This window comes from Aquarana catesbeiana, linkage group LG06 (assembly GCF_042186555.1).
Source record: "Aquarana catesbeiana isolate 2022-GZ linkage group LG06, ASM4218655v1, whole genome shotgun sequence".
Lineage (NCBI taxonomy): Eukaryota > Metazoa > Chordata > Amphibia > Anura > Ranidae > Aquarana > Aquarana catesbeiana.
Window position 1 is genome coordinate 387661988 of NC_133329.1, and position 22590 is coordinate 387684577.

General features: G+C 42.7%; 1 protein-coding gene across 2 annotated transcripts in view; it reads left to right on the forward strand.

Moving 5' to 3' along the window:
- Positions 1–21702, forward strand: part of CNPPD1 (cyclin Pas1/PHO80 domain containing 1) — a 36493-nt gene extending 14791 nt beyond the window's left edge. Inside the window, exons 5-9 of one of the 2 annotated variants that reach the window (XM_073634303.1) lie at positions 2878–3006; positions 4741–4802; positions 8295–8412; positions 13317–13439; positions 17220–21702. In XM_073634303.1, coding sequence (XP_073490404.1) covers positions 2878–3006; positions 4741–4802; positions 8295–8412; positions 13317–13439; positions 17220–17843 — 1056 coding nt within the window. In that variant the 3' untranslated portion in view covers positions 17844–21702. The remainder of the gene's footprint in view (positions 1–2877; positions 3007–4740; positions 4803–8294; positions 8413–13316; positions 13440–17219) is intronic. The other variant, XM_073634304.1, reaches the window with a different exon arrangement.
- Positions 21703–22590: the final 888 nt, after the last annotated feature.

Below are 22590 nucleotides of genomic sequence, written 5' to 3' on the forward strand. Positions count from 1 at the left end.
AAAATAAAAATAAAATAATAATAAAATAAATTTCCCCACGATTCACTATCGCTCAATTCTGCAAGTGTTCTAATTTACTATCGCTGTTTTCTAGCTGGTCTAAAACCATTTTTGACGTAAAGGGACACTTTTTGGTTGCTATGGACAATCTCCAGTTTCCAGGCAGAAAGAACAGTATATATAATATAAAACTGCATGCAGGGCATAGGACAAAGCACTGGGGACAAAAGGGATGTGAAATGATTTCATACAGTACTGTAATCTGTAAGATTACAGTACTGTATGTGTTATGCTTTTTTACAGTTTTTTGAATTTGCCGCCAGGCTCCGCCCCCGTGCGTCGTGACGCTCACAGGGAACGGAGCCTGGCACGGAGAGGCTTCGGGCAGAGGACGGAGCCCGCAGACACAGCGGGGGACATCGCAGGATCCCGGGGACAAGGTAAGTAACGCCGCCCCAGGATCCTGCAATGCGATTCCGAGTGTGGCTCGGGGTTACCGCTAATGGTACTGAATTTTAACCCCGAGCCACACTCGGGAAAACCGCCAGGGGGGTTAAAGGTGGCTGCCAATTGAGAAAGAGATGTGGGCAAATTTGAGGAGCAGTGGGAGGAGGCCCTGCAGGCAGTGCAGTTGTTCTCTCAATGGGGCATAAAGGTTGTCCCTGTTGTATATTGTATTGCGGGTACACCTCCCCCCTCCCACCCGAAAGGCTTTATAGAATGGGGGGTCAAGGAGAGTTCTGAGTGTACTCGATGCTCTAGGGACCATGGAAACCTTATTCACCTTTTGTGGCGTTGCCTCAAGTTACATCTGTACTGGATGGGAGTTAATAATACCATAAACGGGGTATTTCAGGTTTATGTTACAAGGGACCTCAAGCCCTGCCTACTAGGTATCTTAGATGACCTTTCTATTGAGGATGTCCTCAAGCAGGCTATAGGTAGAGCTCTTTTCCAGACACGTAAGCTCATCCTCTGGCACTGGAAAGCATCGGAACCTCCTGTCCTACAGGAATGAATTGCTCAAATGGGGGACACCTTGAGGTTGGAGAAATACCTTTTCGAGCATAGGGGTCTTCCTGGAAAATTCGATACCCTCTGGTCTCCTTGGTTAGATACTCCTGGACTTGCCCCTGTTGACCTAGTTCTTGATCGACTATTCATGTAACACGGGAATTGATCTCACTCAGGATGCAAGTGTGTTGGGTGCTGGGGGGGGGATATAACACCTCTATTTGAAGGCGCTCTGGGCAGGGAGGATGGAATCCTAATATACTAATAATTGTTTCAATGGTGGCTGATGTTCTTCTGTCTGATAGTGAATGACTATGTTGTATCTGTAATCAGCAATTTTGAATCGTATGTTTTTTGGTTTATATCAATAAAAATCCTTTTGAGAAAAAAATTTATACTTTCCGATCTATTTGCTAATGCTAACCGCATAAGGATTAAAAATAATCTATGTTAATTGATTGAAGTTCCGCTTTAAGTAACCTACGTAAATCTGGTATGTACCCTACCGATAGTGCTCTCCTAGTTGTACTATCACAGGGTGTGCATTACCAGTATATGGGTATCATAGAAAGTGCGTTTGAGGCTATATGAGGAAATAGGACTGTGCGATATTAGGAGGAGGGGAGAGAGGGGGATGGGTGGGTTGGATGCTGGGGTAGTGAATTTTTTTTCTTGTTCCGTTGTACCAGGGATGGGACCACCATACTCTACTTCTGATATGGTGGAGGTCACTCTTTTTTTTTCTGTTGTAGTGAATAGGTGAGGATGCGGAGGAGAGAAAAGAAGTGGTTGGATTTCAGGGTGAATGGTGGAAGGGTAGGTGTTTGAGGGTAGTTCCCATGCCTAATTGACTGTCTTACGAGAGTGGTGTCATGGTGCGGTTGGTATCTACTGGATAAAGATTAACAACAAAGTTAAATGGGTGAGCTCCGCTCTGTAAGGAGTGAGTGAGAGTCGCATGAGAATTTGAACTGCTGCGAAGAGAACCAGCTTTTCCTGTGGCATTCCTTGTGGTGCTGCAGAGAAGAGGTCAGTGCTGTATGGGCGACTGCTCATCATTCTGCAGGTTGGATTAAATCATGATTTAAATCGCTAGTAAAAAGGCTTGATTTAAATCGGAGCAACTCTCATCTCTGTGCCTTTGCGGCTCCTCCTCTGACCCGCTGTTGACTCACCGACAGTCTCATTCACTTTAATGGGACAGCTGGTGATGCGGAGGTGACACAACAAGGTGAGGGATGTGGTGGCAGCGGGTGAGTAGATGCCCGTTAACAGGCGCTGCCATGATGGATCCGAAATGACAGGTGCTCTTTAAATGTAAGGACTCATTCTTGCTGGTAGTTAGAATCTTTAATATTTGCAAACAAAATGAAGGTTTTCTATTTAGAATAATAAGCTGTCAGGTTAGAAAAACAGGGATATCAGAACCGATTCTGAATCGTACAGTTTGTAGTGTACATAGATTTGCAAAACAATGGGATAAAGGAATATTCCTGAACTTTGTTTTATCCTCATGGTTACTGTGAAATTGTGTAAATGCATCAATGCAGTGCATGTTATCTCATCTTGCAGAGCTTGGATTCATTGAATGAGTTTACTAAAAGTGTAAATATTGCAGAATATACAGCCTCTTGCTACATAACCAAGCTCAATTTCATGCTGAATAAACTCAATTATTAATGTTTCCTAAATAGAAAGCTATCTTTATCTTTATTTTTACACCAAAAGCATTTTATTTAAAATAAATTTGATAAAAGTCAAAAAAAGTGATTTCTATTTTATTTTTAAATCATTGATTTCTATCCACCCTGTCGTTCGGTGAATATGGCTCACGGTTATCATATATGACATGTCTGGTTACAGATGGTTGCCAGTAAGTATCTGTACGATGAAGGTGAAGAGGAAGAGGTTTTTAATGACGAATGGGCAGCAGCTGGGAAACTGGACGTCCAGATGGTGAACACCATGGAGATGAATTTCCTCCGGGCCATCGTAAGTTGCTTCTTCCACTTCTGATATTCTATGTCTTGCTTTGTTACACTAGATTTTAAAGGGATCTATGAAGGATCTCATTAATCAAAGTCATGATGTAGTTAGTAGTAGCTATTGAGCTCTGTAACCAGGTTTTAGTTCAATAGAGGCGCTAAAGAGAGGCAGGAAAATGCAAAAAGGAGGTGAAAGTACTGGCAGCATGCAAAAATAGAAAATCAGATTTAATAGTTTGTATTTACCCGAGTGAAAGAAGATATCTATATATTTTTTTTTATGCAGTACAGAATGTGGACAAAGCAAGCCTGTCAACATAAAAAACACAAACAGTTCTTGTGTCTAGTACTTTAGGGCTTCATGTATACTACATGCTCCTTAACCTGACTTTAGGAGTGTTTGCTGTTTTTTTTTTTTTTGCTCCCAAAGCTCCTAAACTCAACTCCATAAAAGCCTGTGTCCGTGTACAGGTAGGCTTTTAGCAGAGTTTAGGAGCTGCTGTGGCTAGGTTAGGTTTAACCTTCCTCTTCTGAACGCGGGAGAATCGTGCTCAGGATAGGAACACTTTGACCGCCAGTCACGTGAAAAATGCAAAACCACGCCACGATTTTGCTGTTTGGCCACAGTACATTATGGCCAAGTGTACATTAAGCCTAAAGTGGGTCTCCCAGGAGCTTCTTTAAAAAGTGGACCTTCCGCTTTAAGCACTCTTCACCCCCTTACATGCCACATTTAGCTTGTCATTTTTTTTTTGTGGGGGAGCGGGTACCTAGTTTTGACAGGTACCCAGCTTCCACTTCCGGCTCTCGTCTCCTCGCCGCCTAGGCAACGACTCCTCTCCCCCTCCCTCTCTGCAATCTTCTGGGACATGCAAGCTGTTACAGGTGGGTGCCCACACTTGCAACGATGGCGCCTCGGAAAGGAGCGAGGCTTTGGGCGGCCGCATCACCGCTGAGTGCCTGCTTATTAAAAGTCAGCAGCTACACTTTTGTAGCTGCTGACTTTTAATAAACTTATAAAAGGAGTGGAAACTCCGCTTTTAAAGTAGAACTATAGGCAAAACTTATTTTTTATATATATATATATTTTTTCCATTTTGGATAGAGCAAGGGAGGATTATAGCCCTTGTCAGATTTTTTTTTTTTTTTTTGCCTTCTGAGTCCCATTGGGGAGATTTCCCTTCACTACCTGTCCTATAGCCAAACAAGAAGTGAGAGGAAATCCCTGCAAAATAAGGGAATCCATTGGGGGTCACCAGAACTAGTGTGGAAAATTTTTACTCTTATTACTTTTCTGGTGAATCTCCCCAATGGAAGCATAGACAAGCAAAAAAAAAAACTGACAGATGTTCTAATCCCTCTTCACTCTATCCAGAAAAAAAAAAAGCCTTTTAATTTTTAATGTGCACAGACTGATAGTGGGAGAAAAGCCATACCTCTAACAATGTATCATGCAATGTGGTGTGTGATAATCTGTATCACCCACTGCCTGGCTGTGGCTTTGCCCCATCAAGTTTAGGGGGGGGGGGGGGATGCATAACACTGCTGCTATTTAAAATTACCTTGAATGTTAGAATGTGTTAAATGATACTTTCATCTCCTGAATAGTACATTTGTAGCTATTTGTATGATAGTAATAAACTGCCTGATTCTTTTTTGTATTAAAGAATAAATCACGAAAATGTATAATCTTGTTTTAGTGTGAGTGTTTGTAAAAAATTTTCTTTATACGGGAATACAGGACTGGGGACTCTACACACATCCAGGGGAGTTCTTTGAAGTGCTGCGATGGCTGGAGGGCAGGTCGGTATCTTATTCTTTTATCTATGAGGAACTCTAGACAAAACTTTTTGTTGGGGTTTTTATTGCTGTGCTGTCTGTATTGCCCAGGTTGTTCCCCACTACCTGTGTGTCTTGGGTTCCCTTTGTGTTTGTATTAAAGCAGAACTAAAGCAAGGAATACTTACCTCTGCTCCCACCGTCCCTAGGCGGCATTTTCTCCCCGGCTTCTTTTGGATGGTGGTCTTCAGACATCTTTATTGCCTGGCATGGGATGGCATCACGCCCGTGCATGTTTGGGGGGGGGTGTCGTTCATCCCAGCACACCCACAGAGCTCGGCACCATGCTGGAAAGTGTACATTCCTGCAGAAGAGTGCAAACAGGCAGGAATTTTTTTTTTTGGTAGTAAAGTCTGCTTTTTGATTTATACCTGCATGTAAGCTTATAATAAGGCTTAAAGGGGTTGTAAACCTTCGTGTTTTTTCACCTTAATGCATCATATGCATTAGGGTAAAAAAACACCTGTCAGTGACCAATAGCCCCCCCCCCCCGCCCCCCGTTTTTAATTACCTGAACCCTCGAACTTGACCCGGCGGGGATGCGCTGTCTCTCTGCCCCGGGTTCCTCGGCTCTTGATTGGATAGATTAATAGCGCAGCCATTGCCTCCTGCTGTCAATCAAATCCAATGACGCGGGGGGCAGGGCCGAGTCCTGCATTCGGCCTCTTTGGACGCCAAATGCTGGACTCGGGAGCGCGCCCGCAAGGTAACCCCCCCAGGGAAGCGCTTCTCCGAGGGGGTTATCAGATGTGGGGAGGAGCCATAAGAGCCGCCGGGGGACCCCAGAAGAGCAGGTTCGGGGCCACTCTGTGCAAAATGAGCTGCACAGTGGCGGCAAGTATATGTTTGTTATTAAAAAAAAAATTACCTTTTACAATCACTTTAATAAACCACTTGCTGACCAGTGTAAGTGGTTATAAGCAGCTCTGCGGCTTAGTGTCATTTTTTTAAAACAACTATAATCAGTTTTTCAGGTTAGTGATCTGGGCGGTTCTTCAGCCACCCGATCACTTTTTTAATAAAGTGAGACAGGCCGGTCCCTGTGCTTGATTAGTTGCTTTGGAGGGTAGGGTCTAATATAGCCCCCTGATATCTCCATAAGGTGTACCTGTTAACCTGCCCATAGTATCACAAATTAAATCAACAGAGATGCAAATGTACACACAGAATATTAACTACACTGGTGATGGCGCCCTGAATGTGAAATGAAATGGTGTAGCTGCCCCTTTTAAAAAGTGAAATAATCACTCCTAAATTAGAAATTAACAACGAATAAAGGTGTTGGCGCTTACAATCATCATACATAGAGTGAACAAGTGATGGAACACGTGCCATACATATTACACATTGAGTGTCAAATGGTTGAATATATATGAAAAAATGCAAACTAAAAAGTCCAATGTGACAAAACACAACACCAACTGCAAAACTTATAAAACATGAAAAAAGTGCTTCTGGATAAATGTGTCTTCAAAAGACTTCACCATGAGTGCCCATGAGGTAGATGGCAACTCACCAGAGGTGTTTGACCGCTTTTTATAGCAGGTCAAAATGCCTTTTGAAGACACATTTATCCAGAAGCACTTTTTTAAAGAAATTTTCGTGTTTTCTAAGTTTTGCAATTGGTGTTGGTTTTGTAACGTTTGACTTTAGTTTGCATTTTTTTCAGATATATTCAACCATTTGACTCTCAATGTGTAATATGTATGGCACCTGTTACATCACTTGTTCACTATATGTATGATTATTGTAAGTGCCAACACCTTTATTCATTGTAAATGTACACATAGGTCCCGCACTCATACCGTATATGAAAACATTGATTGCACCGCACGTGTGAGGTATTGCCACGAACGTGAGAACAATAACAATAATCATTCACAATGAACTGTATGCTGATAGCCTGTAAAGGCTTTGAACTACTTGCAGACCGCACATATACTGCGGCAGGGCGGCCCGGCTGCGCGAAACAACGTACCTGTACGTTTGCGCTTCCTGGTCTTGGGCGCACGTGTGCGGCGACCCGCTCCTCCTGTGATCAGAGGCAGTGGGAAACAATCAGCGCGCCAGCTGCGATCGTTCGGGGGAATGATAGAACACCGGTCTGCCTGTGTAAACAAGGCAGACCGTCATTCTGTCACAGAGGAAGAGAGAGATCTGTGATTCCTACTATTCAGAAACACGGATCTCTCTCTCTTGTCTAGTGTCAGCATCCCCCACACAGAAAGCACACACAGGGAACATTTAACCCTTTGATTGATTGCCCCTGATAATCCTTTCCCTGCCAGTGTCCTTTATACGGTGTCAGTGCATTTTTTTAAGCACTGATCACTGTATTGGTGTCACTGGTTCCCAAAAAGTGTCACTTGGTGTCCGTCGCAATGTCGCAGTCCCGCCTAAAATCACTGATCGCCAGCATTACTAGTTAAAAGAAAAAGTCCCTAAATCTATCCCATAGTTTGTAGATGTGATAACTTTTGAGCAAGCCAGTCAATATACGCTAATTGGGATTTTTTTTTTTTTTTTTACCAAAAATATGTAGCGGAACACAAATTGGCCTATTGACGAAATTCAATATTTTTTTTTTACATATTTTTATTGGATATGTTTTATAGCAGAAAGTAAAAAATATTGATTTTTTTTTTTTTTCAAAATTGTCGCTCTTTTTTTTGTTTATAGCGCAAAAAATAAAAACCGCAGAGGTGATCAAATACCACCAAAAGAAAGCTCTGTTTGTGGGGGTAAAATAGGACATCAATTTTGTTTAGGTACAGTGACGCACGACCGTGCAATTGTCAGTTAACGTAACGCAGTGCCGTATCGCAAAAAATGGCCTGGCCATTAAAGGGGTAAATCCTTCCAGGGACGAAGTGGTTTTAAAGCATCACCTAAATAAGTTTTAGGTTTTGTAGTTTGTCTCCTTTTTCATGAGTTCGAGCAATTTAAATTCTTGACATGTTTTGTTTTTTTACGTGACGCAACCCCGTCTTTTTATCATTTACCAAAAAAAATTGGGTATGTTTTATTGTGTTTTGTGTGGACTAAAACTATTATTTTTAGTGCATTTTCTTTTTCTTGACAATTTGTGTTCAATAAATGGCGGCACAACTATCGTGTGACACCAAATATTACAACAGCCACCATTTTATTCTCCAGGGCTTTTAGAAAACATATAATTGTTTGGAGGTTCTAAGTAATTATGAAGCAAAAAATTCAGATTGTTGTGTGCCCAGGACAAGGAAGTGTTTAAAAGAAACAATGCACCTTTATAAGAATAGAGTGCTAAATGTTATGCAACAAGTACAATTTGTTTCAATTGAGCTGTAAGTAAAGGCCTGTATGTTTATTCTTATATTTCTGTCACCTTGTGTTTGAAAGCCATAATGCCAGTTACAAAACTGCTGAGCACTTTATACTGCAGGAAGTGTAATCTGGTTCTTTGTCTCGCCATCCCAGGGTTGCAGAGCAGCAAGGTATGAAGCGGGGCTGGTTCACTTACACAGACCTCTCAGTGCTTCTGGAACAGGACCTGTGGCAGAAAGTCTTCAACGATCTCTGCCTGCAAGTCACCAAGGTGAGGAATGTGTTGGATTGTAGAAGTGGTATAATGTCTACAGGACATGTTTTCAGTTTGTAAGAGACCTAAAATTGAGGTTGGAGGTTCACCTTCCAGCAATGAACCTAAACACACACAAGAGCCTTAGCTACTCGGGAATAGTTTCACTTTTTTTTTTTCCCCAAATCGCACGCAGTCCCCAGGCTTGCCCGTCTCTCCTGGGTGTCTGACCATCAAAAACTGCCTGAAGATGGAGAACTGAGGTAAATTGAGGAACTCGAATTCTGCAGCCTGCCTGTGTACAGTTAACCTTGTAGCAGTCATCCGGGAACAGTTCTGTGAAGAATTCAAATTCAGAACTTTCGGATCCCGGCTGGCTGGGACCAAGCAAATGGCAAGTCTGGATCAGTCATGGGAGACATTAGGAGTCTAACAGACCTCTGATGTGTCCATAAAGGTAAATAAGCATTTACAGTATAAACTAAAGTTAATAGTAGCGCTAAACAGTATAAATAACTCGCTAATAAAACACTATTGCAAAAATGTTAAAAAACGTTGAAAGACTCGATGCAAAGCTGCTGGCGTTTTTTATAAAGTTATTTTAACGCCCAGTGTGCATGGAGCCTTAGGGTTCTTTCACACGGGACTGGTCCGTGATGATCCGCCCCATGAACATCCGCTTGCTCAGCGGGGATTGCTCCGTGGATCCCCGCTGAGCAGGCAGATGACAGGGTCCGTCTCTGCACAATGTGCACGACGGACCTGTCAGAGCGCCGCTCTCCTCTATGGGGGATCGGATGACGACGGATCGTAGAGTCCGCCGTCATCCGACCAGAAAACGGATGGAAAAGTAGGTTTTTCCTCCGTTACACTTTTTCGGATCGGAACGGGTCAGATGTCAGCGGACATGTCACCGCTGACATCCGACGCTCCATAGAGGTCTATGGAGGGTCCGTTCAGGTCCGCCTAAAAAAACTGACAGGCGCACCTGAATGGATCATTCGTGTGAAAGAGGCCTTACAGTATAAACGAAAGTAAATATTAGCGCTAAACAGTTTAAATAAATAAACCCTTTGGTTAAACACTCACCGAATGGCGATGCCTTGCACTCTCAAGCTCGGCAAAACAGCATCAACCCTCATAGGGTTAAATATCCACCGATATCCAGACGTGACACCCGATATTATGGACTCTCCATATATAATAAGACAAAGTGCTCCAATAGTGCAGTATCGTTGTAAAAAGTTTATTCTATTAAAACGGCTTCAAACATTGCACTCACATAAGCTCAAATCAATGAAGCCTAGAGGCATCCACTTGCAGCAGCAAGTACTGGTGTAATGTGGTCTCGGCGGACACAGCATAGGTGAACTGAATCTCGCCAGCGAACGATTGCGATCCTTTGAGCGTCACTTCCGTGTTAGTGTTTTTAGCTTTGCTTTTTTTTTTTTTTTTTTCCCAATGGATCAAAAACGTGAAACGCTGGTGAGCCACATTTTTGAGCGTTTATCTACGTTTATCAGCGTTTATGAGCGTTTGGTGTTTTTTTGTGGTCAGAAAAACAACGCGATTTTATGACGTTCAGAAAACAGCCCAAAAACTCCACTGCTAATAAATGTCCAAAAGTGTCCACCTGTGCATGGACACATAGGATAACATAGAGGGGAGCTTATGGGCTGTTAAAAAAAAAATGCCCAAACTCCCAAAAACGGCCGTTTTTATGAGCTTCTGTGTGCATGGAGCCTTACTTTCAGTCCTACGGTTGTACAGGTTCTTCTGTACTTGGATTTCATTGCACACGGAGCATCTCACCATGTGCAGTGAGAGTTGTGGCAAATCAAATAGCCTATCAAACCCTTTTATAGTACTGTAATGCCCTGTACACACGATCGGACATTGATCGGACATTCCGACAACAAAATCCATCAGATTTTTTCAGACGGATTTTTGGGCCAAACTTGTCTTGCATACACACGGTCGCACAAAGTTGTCAGAAAATCCAATCGTTCTGAACGAGGTGACGTAAAACACGTACGTCGGGACTATAAACGGGGCAGTAGCCAATAGCTTTCGTCTCTTAATTTTATTCTGAGCATGCGTGGCACTTTGTGCGTCGGATTTGTGTACACACGCAATCGGATTTTGTTGTCAGAAAATTTTATATCCTGCTCTCAAACTTTGTGTGTCGGAAATTCCGACGGAAAAAGTCCGATGGAGCCCACACATGATCGGAATTTCTGACAACACAGTCCGATCGCACTTTTTCCATAGGAAAATCCGACCGTGTGTACAGGGCATAAGAGTGATAATTTTTTTTTTTTTTAACCACTTAAGGACCAGCCTCGTTTTGGATTTTAGGTGTTTACATGTTTAAAACAGGTTTGTTTGCTAGAAAATTACTTAGAACCCCCAAAACATTATACATTGGTTTTTTTTTTCTAACACCCTAGAGAATAAAATGGCAGTCAATGCAATACTTTTTTTTTTTTTTTTTTTTTTTGCACCGTATTTGCGCAGCAGTCTTATAATCACACTTTTTTTGGAAAAAATTCACTTTTTTGAATAAAAAAAATAAGACAACAGTAAAGTTAGCCCAATTTTTTTTTATATTGTGAAATATAATGTTACGCCGAGTAAATTGATACCCAACATGTCACGCTTCAAAATTACGATCGCTCGTGGAATAGCGTCAAACTTTTACCCTCAAAAATCTCCATAGGCGATGTTTAAAAAATTCTACAGGTTGCATGTTTTGCATTAGAGGAGGTCTAGGGCTAGAATTATTGCTCTCTACCGGTCGCGGCGATACCTCACATGTGTGGTTTGACCACCGTTTTCACATGTGGGCGCTACTCACGTATGCGTTCGCTTCTGCGCGCGAGCTTGTCGGGACGGGGGGGGGTTTCAAAAAATGTTTTTTTTTATTATTTATTTTACATGATTTCATTTATTTTTACACCGTTTAAAAAAAAATTGTGTCACTTTTATTCCTATTACAACGAATGTAAACATCCCTTGTAATAGGAAAAAAAAGCATGACAGGACCTCTCAAATATGAGATCTGGGGTCAAAAAGACCTCAGATCCCATATTTACACTAAAATGCAATAAAAAAAAAAAAGTAATTTAAAAAAAATTACATTGAAAAAAATATGCCTTTTAAGACGCATGGGCGGAAGTGACGTTTTGACGTCGCTTCCACCCAGCAGTGTCATGGAGACGAGTGGGCGCCATCTTAGCCTCACTCGTCTCCAGGCACAGAAGGAGACAAACGCGATCACCTCCGCCGCTACCGATGGCTCCAGTAAGCGGCGGAGGGCACTGGATCGCGGAGGGAGGGGGGGGTCCCCTCTCCCGCCACAGATCAAAGTGATCTTGCGGCGAATCCTCCGCAGAGACCACTTTTCTCTTAAAGCCAACCGCCGCACGAAAACGGGGATACCGGGGTTATGGCAGCTAGCTGCTGCCATAACAAAGATATCCGCCGCCAAAGTTTGGACGAAAATCGGCGTGCGCCGGTCGGCAAGTGGTTAAACAGCCGATCAACAGCTAAAAAAATAAAATAGGTACCCCAAGCTCATGGCTGCAGCTATGGCCATAAGCTTGTTATAACCACTTGCTGACAGGATGTAGATGTACATTTCGGGGGTCAGCAAGTGCTAAAGAAACCCTTGATTATTTTAAACTGAATAGTGAATCCTGAAATTTATTGTATTTTCAAATTTGAATGAATCAGAATTTTTATTTTATATTCCATCAACTCACTTCTCTCCATACAGGCCACTTCCTCTTTATTAATTCTCTCCTCATGGTAACTCTTTTTCCATAAAATGAGTCTTCAACATTTCCGCCTGAATTCATCTGATGTAGTGCAGTTCTGCTACTGTCTGATAAACCTCTAATCAGGGTTCATCTGGGGGCACATTACTAATAATAATATGCAAAGGAGGGCACCGCGCTAGAAAGAAATCAATCGAATGGATAGACTTATAGACAAGCAGCAGCATACAGTGCGGATAACACAAAGTCCAATAAAATTAAAAAAGCTGCGCTAGGATATTGGCTGTATATGTCCACAAAAATGATATGTGAACAAGAAAGATCCTTTAAAATGTTTTGTATTCTTAATATCACCGCAGTGCTCACACACAAATGTAAAAAGGTGCCCGACCACCGTAGCTGTAGATTCTGTTTACCAGACGGCAAGCTTAAAAGGCAGATGGCTATAACCCAGCCTAGGTCTCTAAGCTTGCAGATGACCACAATAGGGATGGTGATTCAAATGGTGCAGATCGCTCCCTCTGTCCCCCTATAGTATTCGTTCACTCAATTGGGTACTTTTAAACAGCCTAACATCCACAGGTGTCCACGCAGCAACGCTCAGAATAAGACTGAATAATATATACAGGCATACCCCACTTTTAAGTACACAATGGGGTTTATTTAGTAAAGCTGGTGCAAAATCAGGCTCACTTCTGCATAGAAACCAAAGAGCTTCTAACCCCAGATTGTTCAATTAAGCTTTGGTAATAAAACCTGGAAGCTCAGTGAGCCTGATTTTGCACTTTCCAGCTTTAGTAAATAAACCCCATTGTGTACTTATAAGTGGGGTATGCCTGTACTATATAATACTATACTAATAATAAAAATAAAAAGGGTCTAAAAACCCCTAGTTTATCTTTGCACCTTGGACAAGTCCATAACAGAGACCTACATTTTGTGGAATCGATAGGGTCATGCACAATTGGAGAGATGCCAATCTCTCTAAGAAATGAGACATGTTGGATTTAAAAAATTAGAAGCTCCTCACCCTAACCTAGTCAAGTTGAAAAAAGACACAGGTCCATCTAGTTCAACCAATAAAAGGGGGAGAAAAAAAAAAAAAAATCATATAATGCCATATACACAATCCTATACCCACAGATGATCCAGTGGAAGGCAAAAAATCCCCAGCAAACCATGAATCCAGCAGGTGAAAAAAGAAAAATCCTTCTTGATCCCCCGAGAGGCAATCTGATTTTCCCTGGATCAACTTTACCTATAAATGTCAGTACCCAGTTATATTCTGTACACCTAGGAAAGAATCCAGGCCTTTTTTTTTTTAAAGCAATCTACTGAGCTGGCCAGAACCAGCTTTTGAGGGAGTATATTCCACATTTTCACAGCTCTTACTGTGAAGAAACCTTTCCGTATTTGGAGATGAAATCTCTTCCTCCAGACGTAAAGAGTTGCCCCCTTGTCCTCTGTCCTTAAAGTAAATAACAACACCATTTTCACTATATGGACCACTTATGTATTTGTACATGTTGATCATATCCTCCCTTTAATCTCCTCCTCTTTTCAAGAGAGAATAAATTCAGTTCCTCTAATATTTCCTCATAGCTGAGCTCCTCTATGCCTCATCAGTTTGGTTGCCCTTCTCTGCACTTTCTCCAGTTCCTCGATATCCTAGTCTCAGTATGTGGTTAGATTTAAATAGTTTGCTCTGTAATTTATAAACTTAGGGATACATTTAATGGTTTCTTAAAAGTATATATTTTTAACATAGATTTTTTTTTTTTTTTTTTATAATCCTTGTAATTTTATTGTGATTGCATCTACATAGATTTGCCATACAAGTGTATTTAGTGGAGGATTTGGTAATTGACCACTAGATGTCACTATTATACAGTATGTAATATTAAAGCTGGCAGTCTGTGGACTTGAGCTCCCCTCACTAGCTGGAGCAGTGCCATTCATTAACCAATCTTCCACTGTTTGTGCTCTGCGTGATAAAGACATATGATTAACAGTAGCCCTGTCTTGCCAGGAGCCATCATCACACAGAGCACGTCCCACGATGAAGGAATAGGTAATATTGCATAGCACTTCTTCTGCCAACAAGAGAGGAGAGTTCATATCTGAGAGGAAGGGCTCTTTCACACGGGGCGGATCAGTGATGATCCGCCCCGTGAACACCCGCTTGCTCAGCGGGGATCACTCCGCCGATCCCTGCTGAGCAGGAAGATGACAGGTCCATCGCTGCACACTGTGCAGCGACGGACCTGTCAGAGCGCTGCTCTCCCCTATGGGGGATCGGATGATGACGGACCGTAGTGTCCGTCGTCACCCGATCCGATCCGAAAACGGATGGAAAAGTAGGGTTTTCCTTCGTTACACTTTTTGGATTGGAGCAGGTCGGATGTCAGCGGACATGTCACCGCTGACATCCGACGCTCCATAGGGATACATGTATGTCTGTTTTTCATCCGAAAATGGAAGGATGAAAAACGGACATACGGATCCCCCGTGTGAAAGAGGCCGACAGCAATGCAGTCACACATACACTGCACAGATCAAGCTACAGATCACCCACTTGCAGACAATCTTGTCGGTGACAGAGCCAGTATTGGATGCCTCACCCATGGCTCTGATCACTTTTGTGTATACTCGGTGCAAATGCGTTGTGTTTACAGTGCTCTGCTTACAGGGTGCTTCTGTGGAGTGCTTTTGTAGCAGAAGCCCAGAAGCTGATCGAGCTGCTGTGCTTAAAGCTGAACCCCAGCTGTTACTGACAGTACTAAGTCCTGACGGAGCCTCTGTTATTCCACATGCAGTCTGCTGTACTCCAGACCTACGGTAATTACAGGCTACATGCTGAGTGCTGGTGAGCTGCGTGTTGGCATCAAGTTGGGCACCAAATGTTTAGAGAATGATGGGTTCTCTTTACCTTAGATCCCATTAGAGGAAGCTGGGGAGCAAACTGACCACTCAAGGATGGATGTGCTGTGCTTGTGCCGAGTGGTCAGAGCGCATCATACTTATGGGGATTTACCAGGTTTTTAGGGTGGATTCGATGTCTTCCAATAATACAAGTAACCAGTATGCTGTTCTTAAGGAACAGTGCAATGTCATGTCAAGATTCTAAGAAAGGTTTTACATACACTTTTTAAGAATGTGTAGGTGGTTTTGACCACTTGGGCAACAACCATGCATGATCAATGGGGGGGGCCTGATGGCTGGAGACCTTGATGGAATAGACTCTTTGCTTCACACGTGGTCAGGTTGGTTCCTGTTTTGAACCTCGGACACCTTCAAATGCCACAGTCTAAACCACCCCATAGCTAAACTTAATATGATTTAAGCCTAATGGTTAACTGCACCATCATATGCTGATCCCTATCAAGGTGAACATACTAAAATCTCTGTAAGATATTAACAGAATAGAATCACTGCAGTGCTGGGCTGTGGAGAGAGTGGGAGCGGCTGGCTCTGGCTCTCAGTAGCTCGCTGAGAGGCTGAGCCAGGTGCCGGTCCAGGGTTGTTGGGAGCAGATCCCGACCATATTGTTACAATCTTTCCCCAACCTGGACTGGCTCTGTGACGTCAGCCAACAGCAGGCTTCAGCTTCTTCTTAAAAAAGGAGTCACAAGTGTGCAAAACGAACTGCACCCCCTGTGACCCACAGAGCTGTGGCTGTACTTCTCCTTTAACTCAGAAAAATTATCATGGAAAAGAATTCTGCTACAGTATCCAACATGTGCTTTAGATCAGTGGTTCTCAACCTCAGTCCTCCCAACAGGCCATGTTTTGGGAACTTCCCTTAGATAAAATAGCTCTGATCAATACCATGTCATTGATATTGATTTAAAGCAGATGTGCAAAGTAAAGGAAAACATGGCCCGTTGGAGGTACTTGAGGACTGAGGTTGAGGACCATTGCTTTAGATGCAGTAACAAGTAGAGGTGTGAATGGTCTCTTGCTTGGGATTTTTTTCCTGACCATACTGTCGTGATCTTTCCCCAGCCTGGACCGGCTCTGTGACGTCGCCGACAGAAGGCTTAAGCTTCTGCTGAAAACGGGTCACAGAAGTGCAGAACGAACTGCACTCCTGTGATCCACAGGACAAGTACAGCCAAATGAGCTTTGTCTATACTTCTCCCATAAAGGCAAAACTCTTTAGTTTTAGATGGGGTGGGATTAGAACACCTGTGAGGTTTTTATTGGTGTCTTTGTCCCTAAAATGTACCTCTATTTGTCCTGTTTACTATTTTTGCAGAGAGTGAAAGAAAATTACAAATTTTGGGTTGTCGCCAGAACAGGAATAGAGGGGAAATCTTCCACTGGAAATACTGGTTTTGGTGACACCAAGAGATTCCCCCACTTTGGATTTCTTTTGAATTCCTGTTTTGGCTAAGTTACAGGAAGTGAAGGAAAATCTCCCCAATGGGGGGGGGGAGCACAAAAAAAAAACCTCATGGAGAGTATAACCCTTCCTTACCTGTCCAAAGTGAAACCGTTTTGTCTTTAGTCCTACCTCCAATTTCAATTATTTGCCATACATAATAAAAATCTACTGCCATACATATTGATGTCTTGGTGACCTTGACCTCTGTAAACTTCCCCTATCTGGAAATGGGTTTGATGCTAAAAAAAAAAAAAAAATTGGCTGTATAAATTGACCCCGGAATGTGAGTTGGGGACCTTAGATTATAACCACCTTGAGGGCAGGGACTGATGTGAATGTACAATACATATGTGTAAAGCAGGGGGGCCTCAAACTGGCGGTCCTCCAGCTGTTGCGAAACTACAAGTCCCATGAGGCATTGCAAGGCTAACCGTTACAAGCATGACTCACACAGGCAGAGGCATGATGGGACTTGTAGTTTCACAACAGCTGAAGGGCCGCTAGTTTGAGACCCCTGGTGTAAAGCGCTGCGTATATTGACAGTGCTATACAAGTACCTGTAATAAATAAAATTAAAAAAGGACATTTTTAGATGCTTTTATAGAATTGAACTATTGTTGAATAAAAGCTCCTTTTTCTTTTTCTCTTTCCCTTTCCAGTTGGCTTGTATACTTGGCTTGGTCTACTTAACCGGAGTTGCCACTTTATTTGCTTCAGTTGCCGTCCTGCACAAGGCTTCCTGGGAGATAAACGGGACAAGGCTGCTTCCTTCCATTACAGAGCCAACCCCAGATTTGTCGGTGCCTCTGTTTTTTCCGGCTCCAGCTGAAGAAATCCCTGCTCCCCCTACCACTGTTCTTCCATGTTCCTTAGAAGAGGAGTGCACAGAGAGAAAGTCAAGTGTTACGGCTACTGCGCTGTATCTCTGGGGCTCTGTGCTGACCGCACTTACCTACAAGGACTCCGGCGGCGCCGACGACGAGGAATTACAACCCCCTGGCCGGTACTGCCCATACTGCTCCAAACCAAAACCACCCAGCGCTCAAAAAAACGCCACGCGCTGCACTTCCAACCAGCCATTCATTCGTGCCTTTCCCGGACTGGATCTCTACAGCTTCCCTGACCCGCTAGTCTGTTCCAACTGCCCAAATTCTTGCACTATAAAATATCCTGAACAACGCCACGAATCTGAGACTCCTCTGTCCGATTCCTTGAAGATTAAGACCTCTATCGGTGCAGACACAAGCTTGGGCAGGCTGAAAACCTTACTTGTTCCAGGTTAGCCAACGTGGAGAGTTCGGCCCCCCTCTTGACGAAACTTGCAGTAGTCAGGATGGATGGTCGTTGTACGATGCCGCAAAGTAAACTACGATAGATTGTATTTTATGCTAGTTATTTCACCAATTTCTGTATTCACACACTTCTCTCTATTCTTATATGATGTAACTGAAATAGGAATTAATATTTCAGGATGAAGCATATGGCGTTTAGTATTTTGCTAAATAGCAGCAGTGCAAATTGGAGGTCAGCGCACTTTATGTTGCATGTTAAATTTTCATTTAGGGTTTATTTAAAAAAAAAAAAAAAGAGATGCACATGTGTATGGGTGATATTAACAAGAACAAAAAATCCCACCTGGGCAAGTTTATAAAAAGCTTCCTTTTTTTTTTTTTTTTTTTTTTGTTTAGTGATGTTTCTTATGTTAAGAATGCAGAATGAATAGAGGCCTGTCCCCTACCAACATGCTGCAGAGAAGAACCCTTCCTTTTGGTGTGGAAGCGGTGGTCTCTCTGCAGAGGCTTGACCACCCCTGCTGAGTTAGAGCTATGCCGCGTACACACGAGCATACTTTCCAGCGGACCGGACTCCGGCGGACAATTCGATCGTGTGCAGGCTCCAGCTGACTTTTTTGTTTCCACCAAAAGTCCGACGGACCTAGAAATAAAACATGTTTCAAATCTTTCCGACGGACTCGAGTTCAGTCAAAAAATCCGCTCGTCTGTATGCTAGTCCAACAGACTTAAACCAACGCTAGGGCAGCTATTGGCTACTGGCTATCAACTTCCTTTTTTTAGTCCGGTCGTACGTCATCACGTACAAATCTGTCGGACTTTGGTTGATCGTGTGTAGGCAAGTCCGTTCGTTGGAAAGTCCGTCGGACCAGTCTGGTCGAAAAGTCCGCCCGTGTGTACGCGGCACTAGAGTTTCCAATCGGCAAAGCTCATGTTTCCCTGCTGATTGGAGAGCTCTATCTCTGATTTAGAAGGGGGGTTGTTGGACCTCTGCAGAGAGACCACTCCTTCCACACAAAGCAAGGGTCTTTTAGTACAGAATTCTGGCAGGGGGACAGGCTTCTCTACTCGGGCTTTGCCTGCTTTTTAAAGCAAACTTACAAGCCTTCGCACACTTTTTTTTTTGTTTTGATGCATCTAAAATGTATTTAGCTAGTTCAAACTGAAAGATTACTTGGATGTTGGTATTTTTTTTTTTAATGGACCTGTAAACACCTTTTTTTACAGCTTGGGGTTATGCAAAAGAACAAATTGACATTTACAAAAATATGTAAAAATGTTTATTGAAATGCAAGATGAGGGAGATGAAGTTCCTGTCCTAAGAGATGTATATCTGTGGATCAATGACTTTCTGCTCATTCGTTGTTTTTTTTTTTTGTTTTTTAATATAGTTTATCATATTATCCCCACTTGCAGACACTGGTAAAAGTCATTGGAGGTGGTCCACCTGCCTGAGCTGCTCTATGTCTTTAAAAAGATTATACATTCCCTAGTTTGACTATGCTATTGCACATTTGAGCCCCAGTGAAATGGAGTTCAGGCACAACAATACATTTATTGTAGATGTCCCTTGAGTTACTCATTCAGGCACACCGTGATAAATCTACAATAGAATTAGCTTGAATTTGCATTGGCAAAATAGAAAATAGGCATGCCTGTCCTATTTAATGCCAACAACAAATGCTTCTGTCTGCAACATAGCAGCCTTAAAGAGGAGTGCAAATGTTGGATACTGTAGCAAAAACCTCAGATCTCACATTTACACTTAAATGCAATTAAAAAATGTCTTTAAAAAAAAAAAAAAAAGTTCCCCTTTAAGACCATTGAGCGGAAGTGGCATTTGATGTTGCTTCTGTCATCCAATGTTATGGAGCTGAATGGGGGGAATCTTTTCCCTCCTTCGGCTCCATGCTACTAAGGGGACAGCATCAGATCGTCTCCGCGGCTCCGGTAGAAAGAGGAATTGCCAATGAAAGTGATCTTGTGGTGAATCCGCTGCAGAGACCACTTTTATCTCAAATAGGACTGCCCGCCGTTGCAGAAAATATCAGGGCTATGGCAGCTATCTGCTGCCATAACCCCGGTATTCTGCGTCAAAAGTACCGACGCACAGCTACGGCGGTTTGGGGTAAGTGGGTAAAAATGCACATACTTTTTAGTGCATTGGTTTAGAGCAGGGATATGCAATTAGCGGACCTCCAGCTGTTGCAGAACTACAAGTACCATGAGGCATAGCAAGACTTTGACAGCCACAAGCATGGCACCCAGAGGCAGAGGCATGATGGGACTTGTAGTTTTGCAACAGCTGGAGGTCCGCTAATTGCAAATCCCTGGTTTAGAGGTACCCTAAAATCTATAAAAGGAAGTGCATATGAAAATCACACTCCAGAGGCATGTCATGTCATCTCATTTTATTTGCTGGATGCTGTGTGAGAATACCTGAAACCACATCTGTACAGCTGGCCATAGACTGTAGATGGTGGTCGGCTCTGAGAGTGGGGGGGGGGGTTTCCACCGACTGTGACAACAATTGTTGCTTAAACATGTATGCACACTTCTATTATCAAATCATACATGTACCTGGAGGAGAGCAGCCAACTTACGATGGCAACTATAGTGGTTTTAAAACTGAACTATATTCCACTCCAATAAAATAACTTCCACAAGCTCCCTCACCAGTTATGAAATTTACACCCAGGCCTCGTTCAGGATCTTAGGCTGTCTTGATTGGCTGTGCTTGGATGACGCAGCTCCTGCGCATGCACTGCAGTTCATTCATCCCAGCAGGTGCTAAAATTGTCTACTGAGCTGTGCATTGAAAGAAGATTGTAAGTAAGAATGCTTTACTGCAGAAGAGATACAGAATGTCAATGCTGCAATACAGGAGCAAATTTTGAACCATCAGTTTAAGTTCCACTTTACTAGAAAGTCTAGAATTCCAGAAATTATGCTAATATGAAATCTTTGTAAATGGTGTTTTATTACATAAACTCAAGTTGTATGTCAGTATCAATGGTCCACTAGCATTACACTTTGCATTAAAGCAGAATTCAGCTACTTTGCAAAGAAAACAAGATGCTTGCCTCTATTATTCACATTTAACAGGTTTATTGTGCTATAGGAAGATAACTTCTGGAGCTCTGAGGCTGCTCACTGTGGTCTCAGTTCCTTATAGCGCAGTGTTGCTGGAACTGCTATGAACGTCCCTCCCCTCCTTCTGCCCATTCACAGAAGCCTTTGTATTATGCGAACTCATTCTCAATATACAAAGGCTTCTGTGAATGGGCAGCAGGAGGGGGAGGGGTGGGTATAGCTGCTCTGTGTGCTTGTCTCTTCACAGCCGGATGGGGGTGCAATAGAGATAAGTCTTGGAGGTGACATGCACCAAATTGGAGTCATAGGGGGTTATTTACTAAAGGCAAATCCACTTTGCACTGTAAGTGCACTTGGAGGTGCAGTCGCTGTAGATCTGAGGGGGACATGCAAGGAAAAAAAAACCTGCATTTTTGCTTGCACATGATTGGATGATAAAATCAGCAGAGCTTCCCCCCTCGTTTCAGAGCTTCCCTCAGATCTACAGCGATCTACAGTGACTGCACTTCCAAGTGCACTTTAATGTGCACTTGTAGTGCAGAGTGGATTTGCCTTTAGTAAATCAACCCCCATAGTGTGCCTGCACTTTTTGCAAAGTTGTTGAATTCCCGGAATTTAGCTTTAATTGGTAGGAACAGGACACGGCTGCCTCAAGTCTCAGACTAGTTTGGAATGGCTGTTATTTATAATTTTTACATATGTTGGGGTAATAGAGTTGCTCCCATCATATTCATTAAATCAGCACTAGAAGGTCACAGTTTATAGTCGTCATATATACATTTCATGGTTACAATTTTTTACTTTTTTTTTTTTTTTTTTCTTTAGTGGAAGGATGATGGGTCCAAATTATCTTCTGGTATAAAGCTATATAAAAATTGAGGATATAAGGTTGGTACGTGGTCAGCAATGCAGGGCGTAGTAACCCACAGCAACCAATAAAAACAATCCACCTTCATGAAAGTGAAATCTGATTGGTTGCTGTGAAGTTTTATGCTTTTTATGCCATTGCTGTGACTTTATTGAAACACCTTTGCAAGTTTTCTGTATTTCAAATCTGACATTTTTCTGGTCAAAATCCTCTAATTCCCTTTTACCTACATCAGCAGATTAATTGCAGAGATCCTAGTGCTGTACCTTCCCTGCTTTTTTTTTTTTTTTTTTTTTTTTTTCCCTTTCTCGCCATGGTATAGTTTCACCAATGTGCCGGTCTTTTTTCAGCCTTTATCTTTTCTTCGGCCATTGCTGTGTGAAATGGACATGGCAGTGGCACAGAACATAGGAAGTACAGTTGTGGTTCTTGGCTCCAGAGGGGGTAATACCACCAAAGAGATCGGGCACCAGGACAGTGTCTGATATATCCCCATTCCTCAGCCAGGCTCCCCCCCCTCACCTACCTGTTGCAGTATCCTCTCCTTTCTTAAGGCCCATACACACGATCGGACTTTTTGACAACAAACATGCAAATTAGCTGTTTTAAGGCAACATCCGACCGTGTGTACGCTCCATCCAACAAACTTTTTCAGTTTTCATCGGAGAAATGTTGGCTGTGCGAACAGACAAACTCGGCGGCAACAAAAGTCCTACATCGGCAAGTCCGATCGTGTGTGTACACAGAGCCATTAGACTTTAGTCCAAAGTACAAATA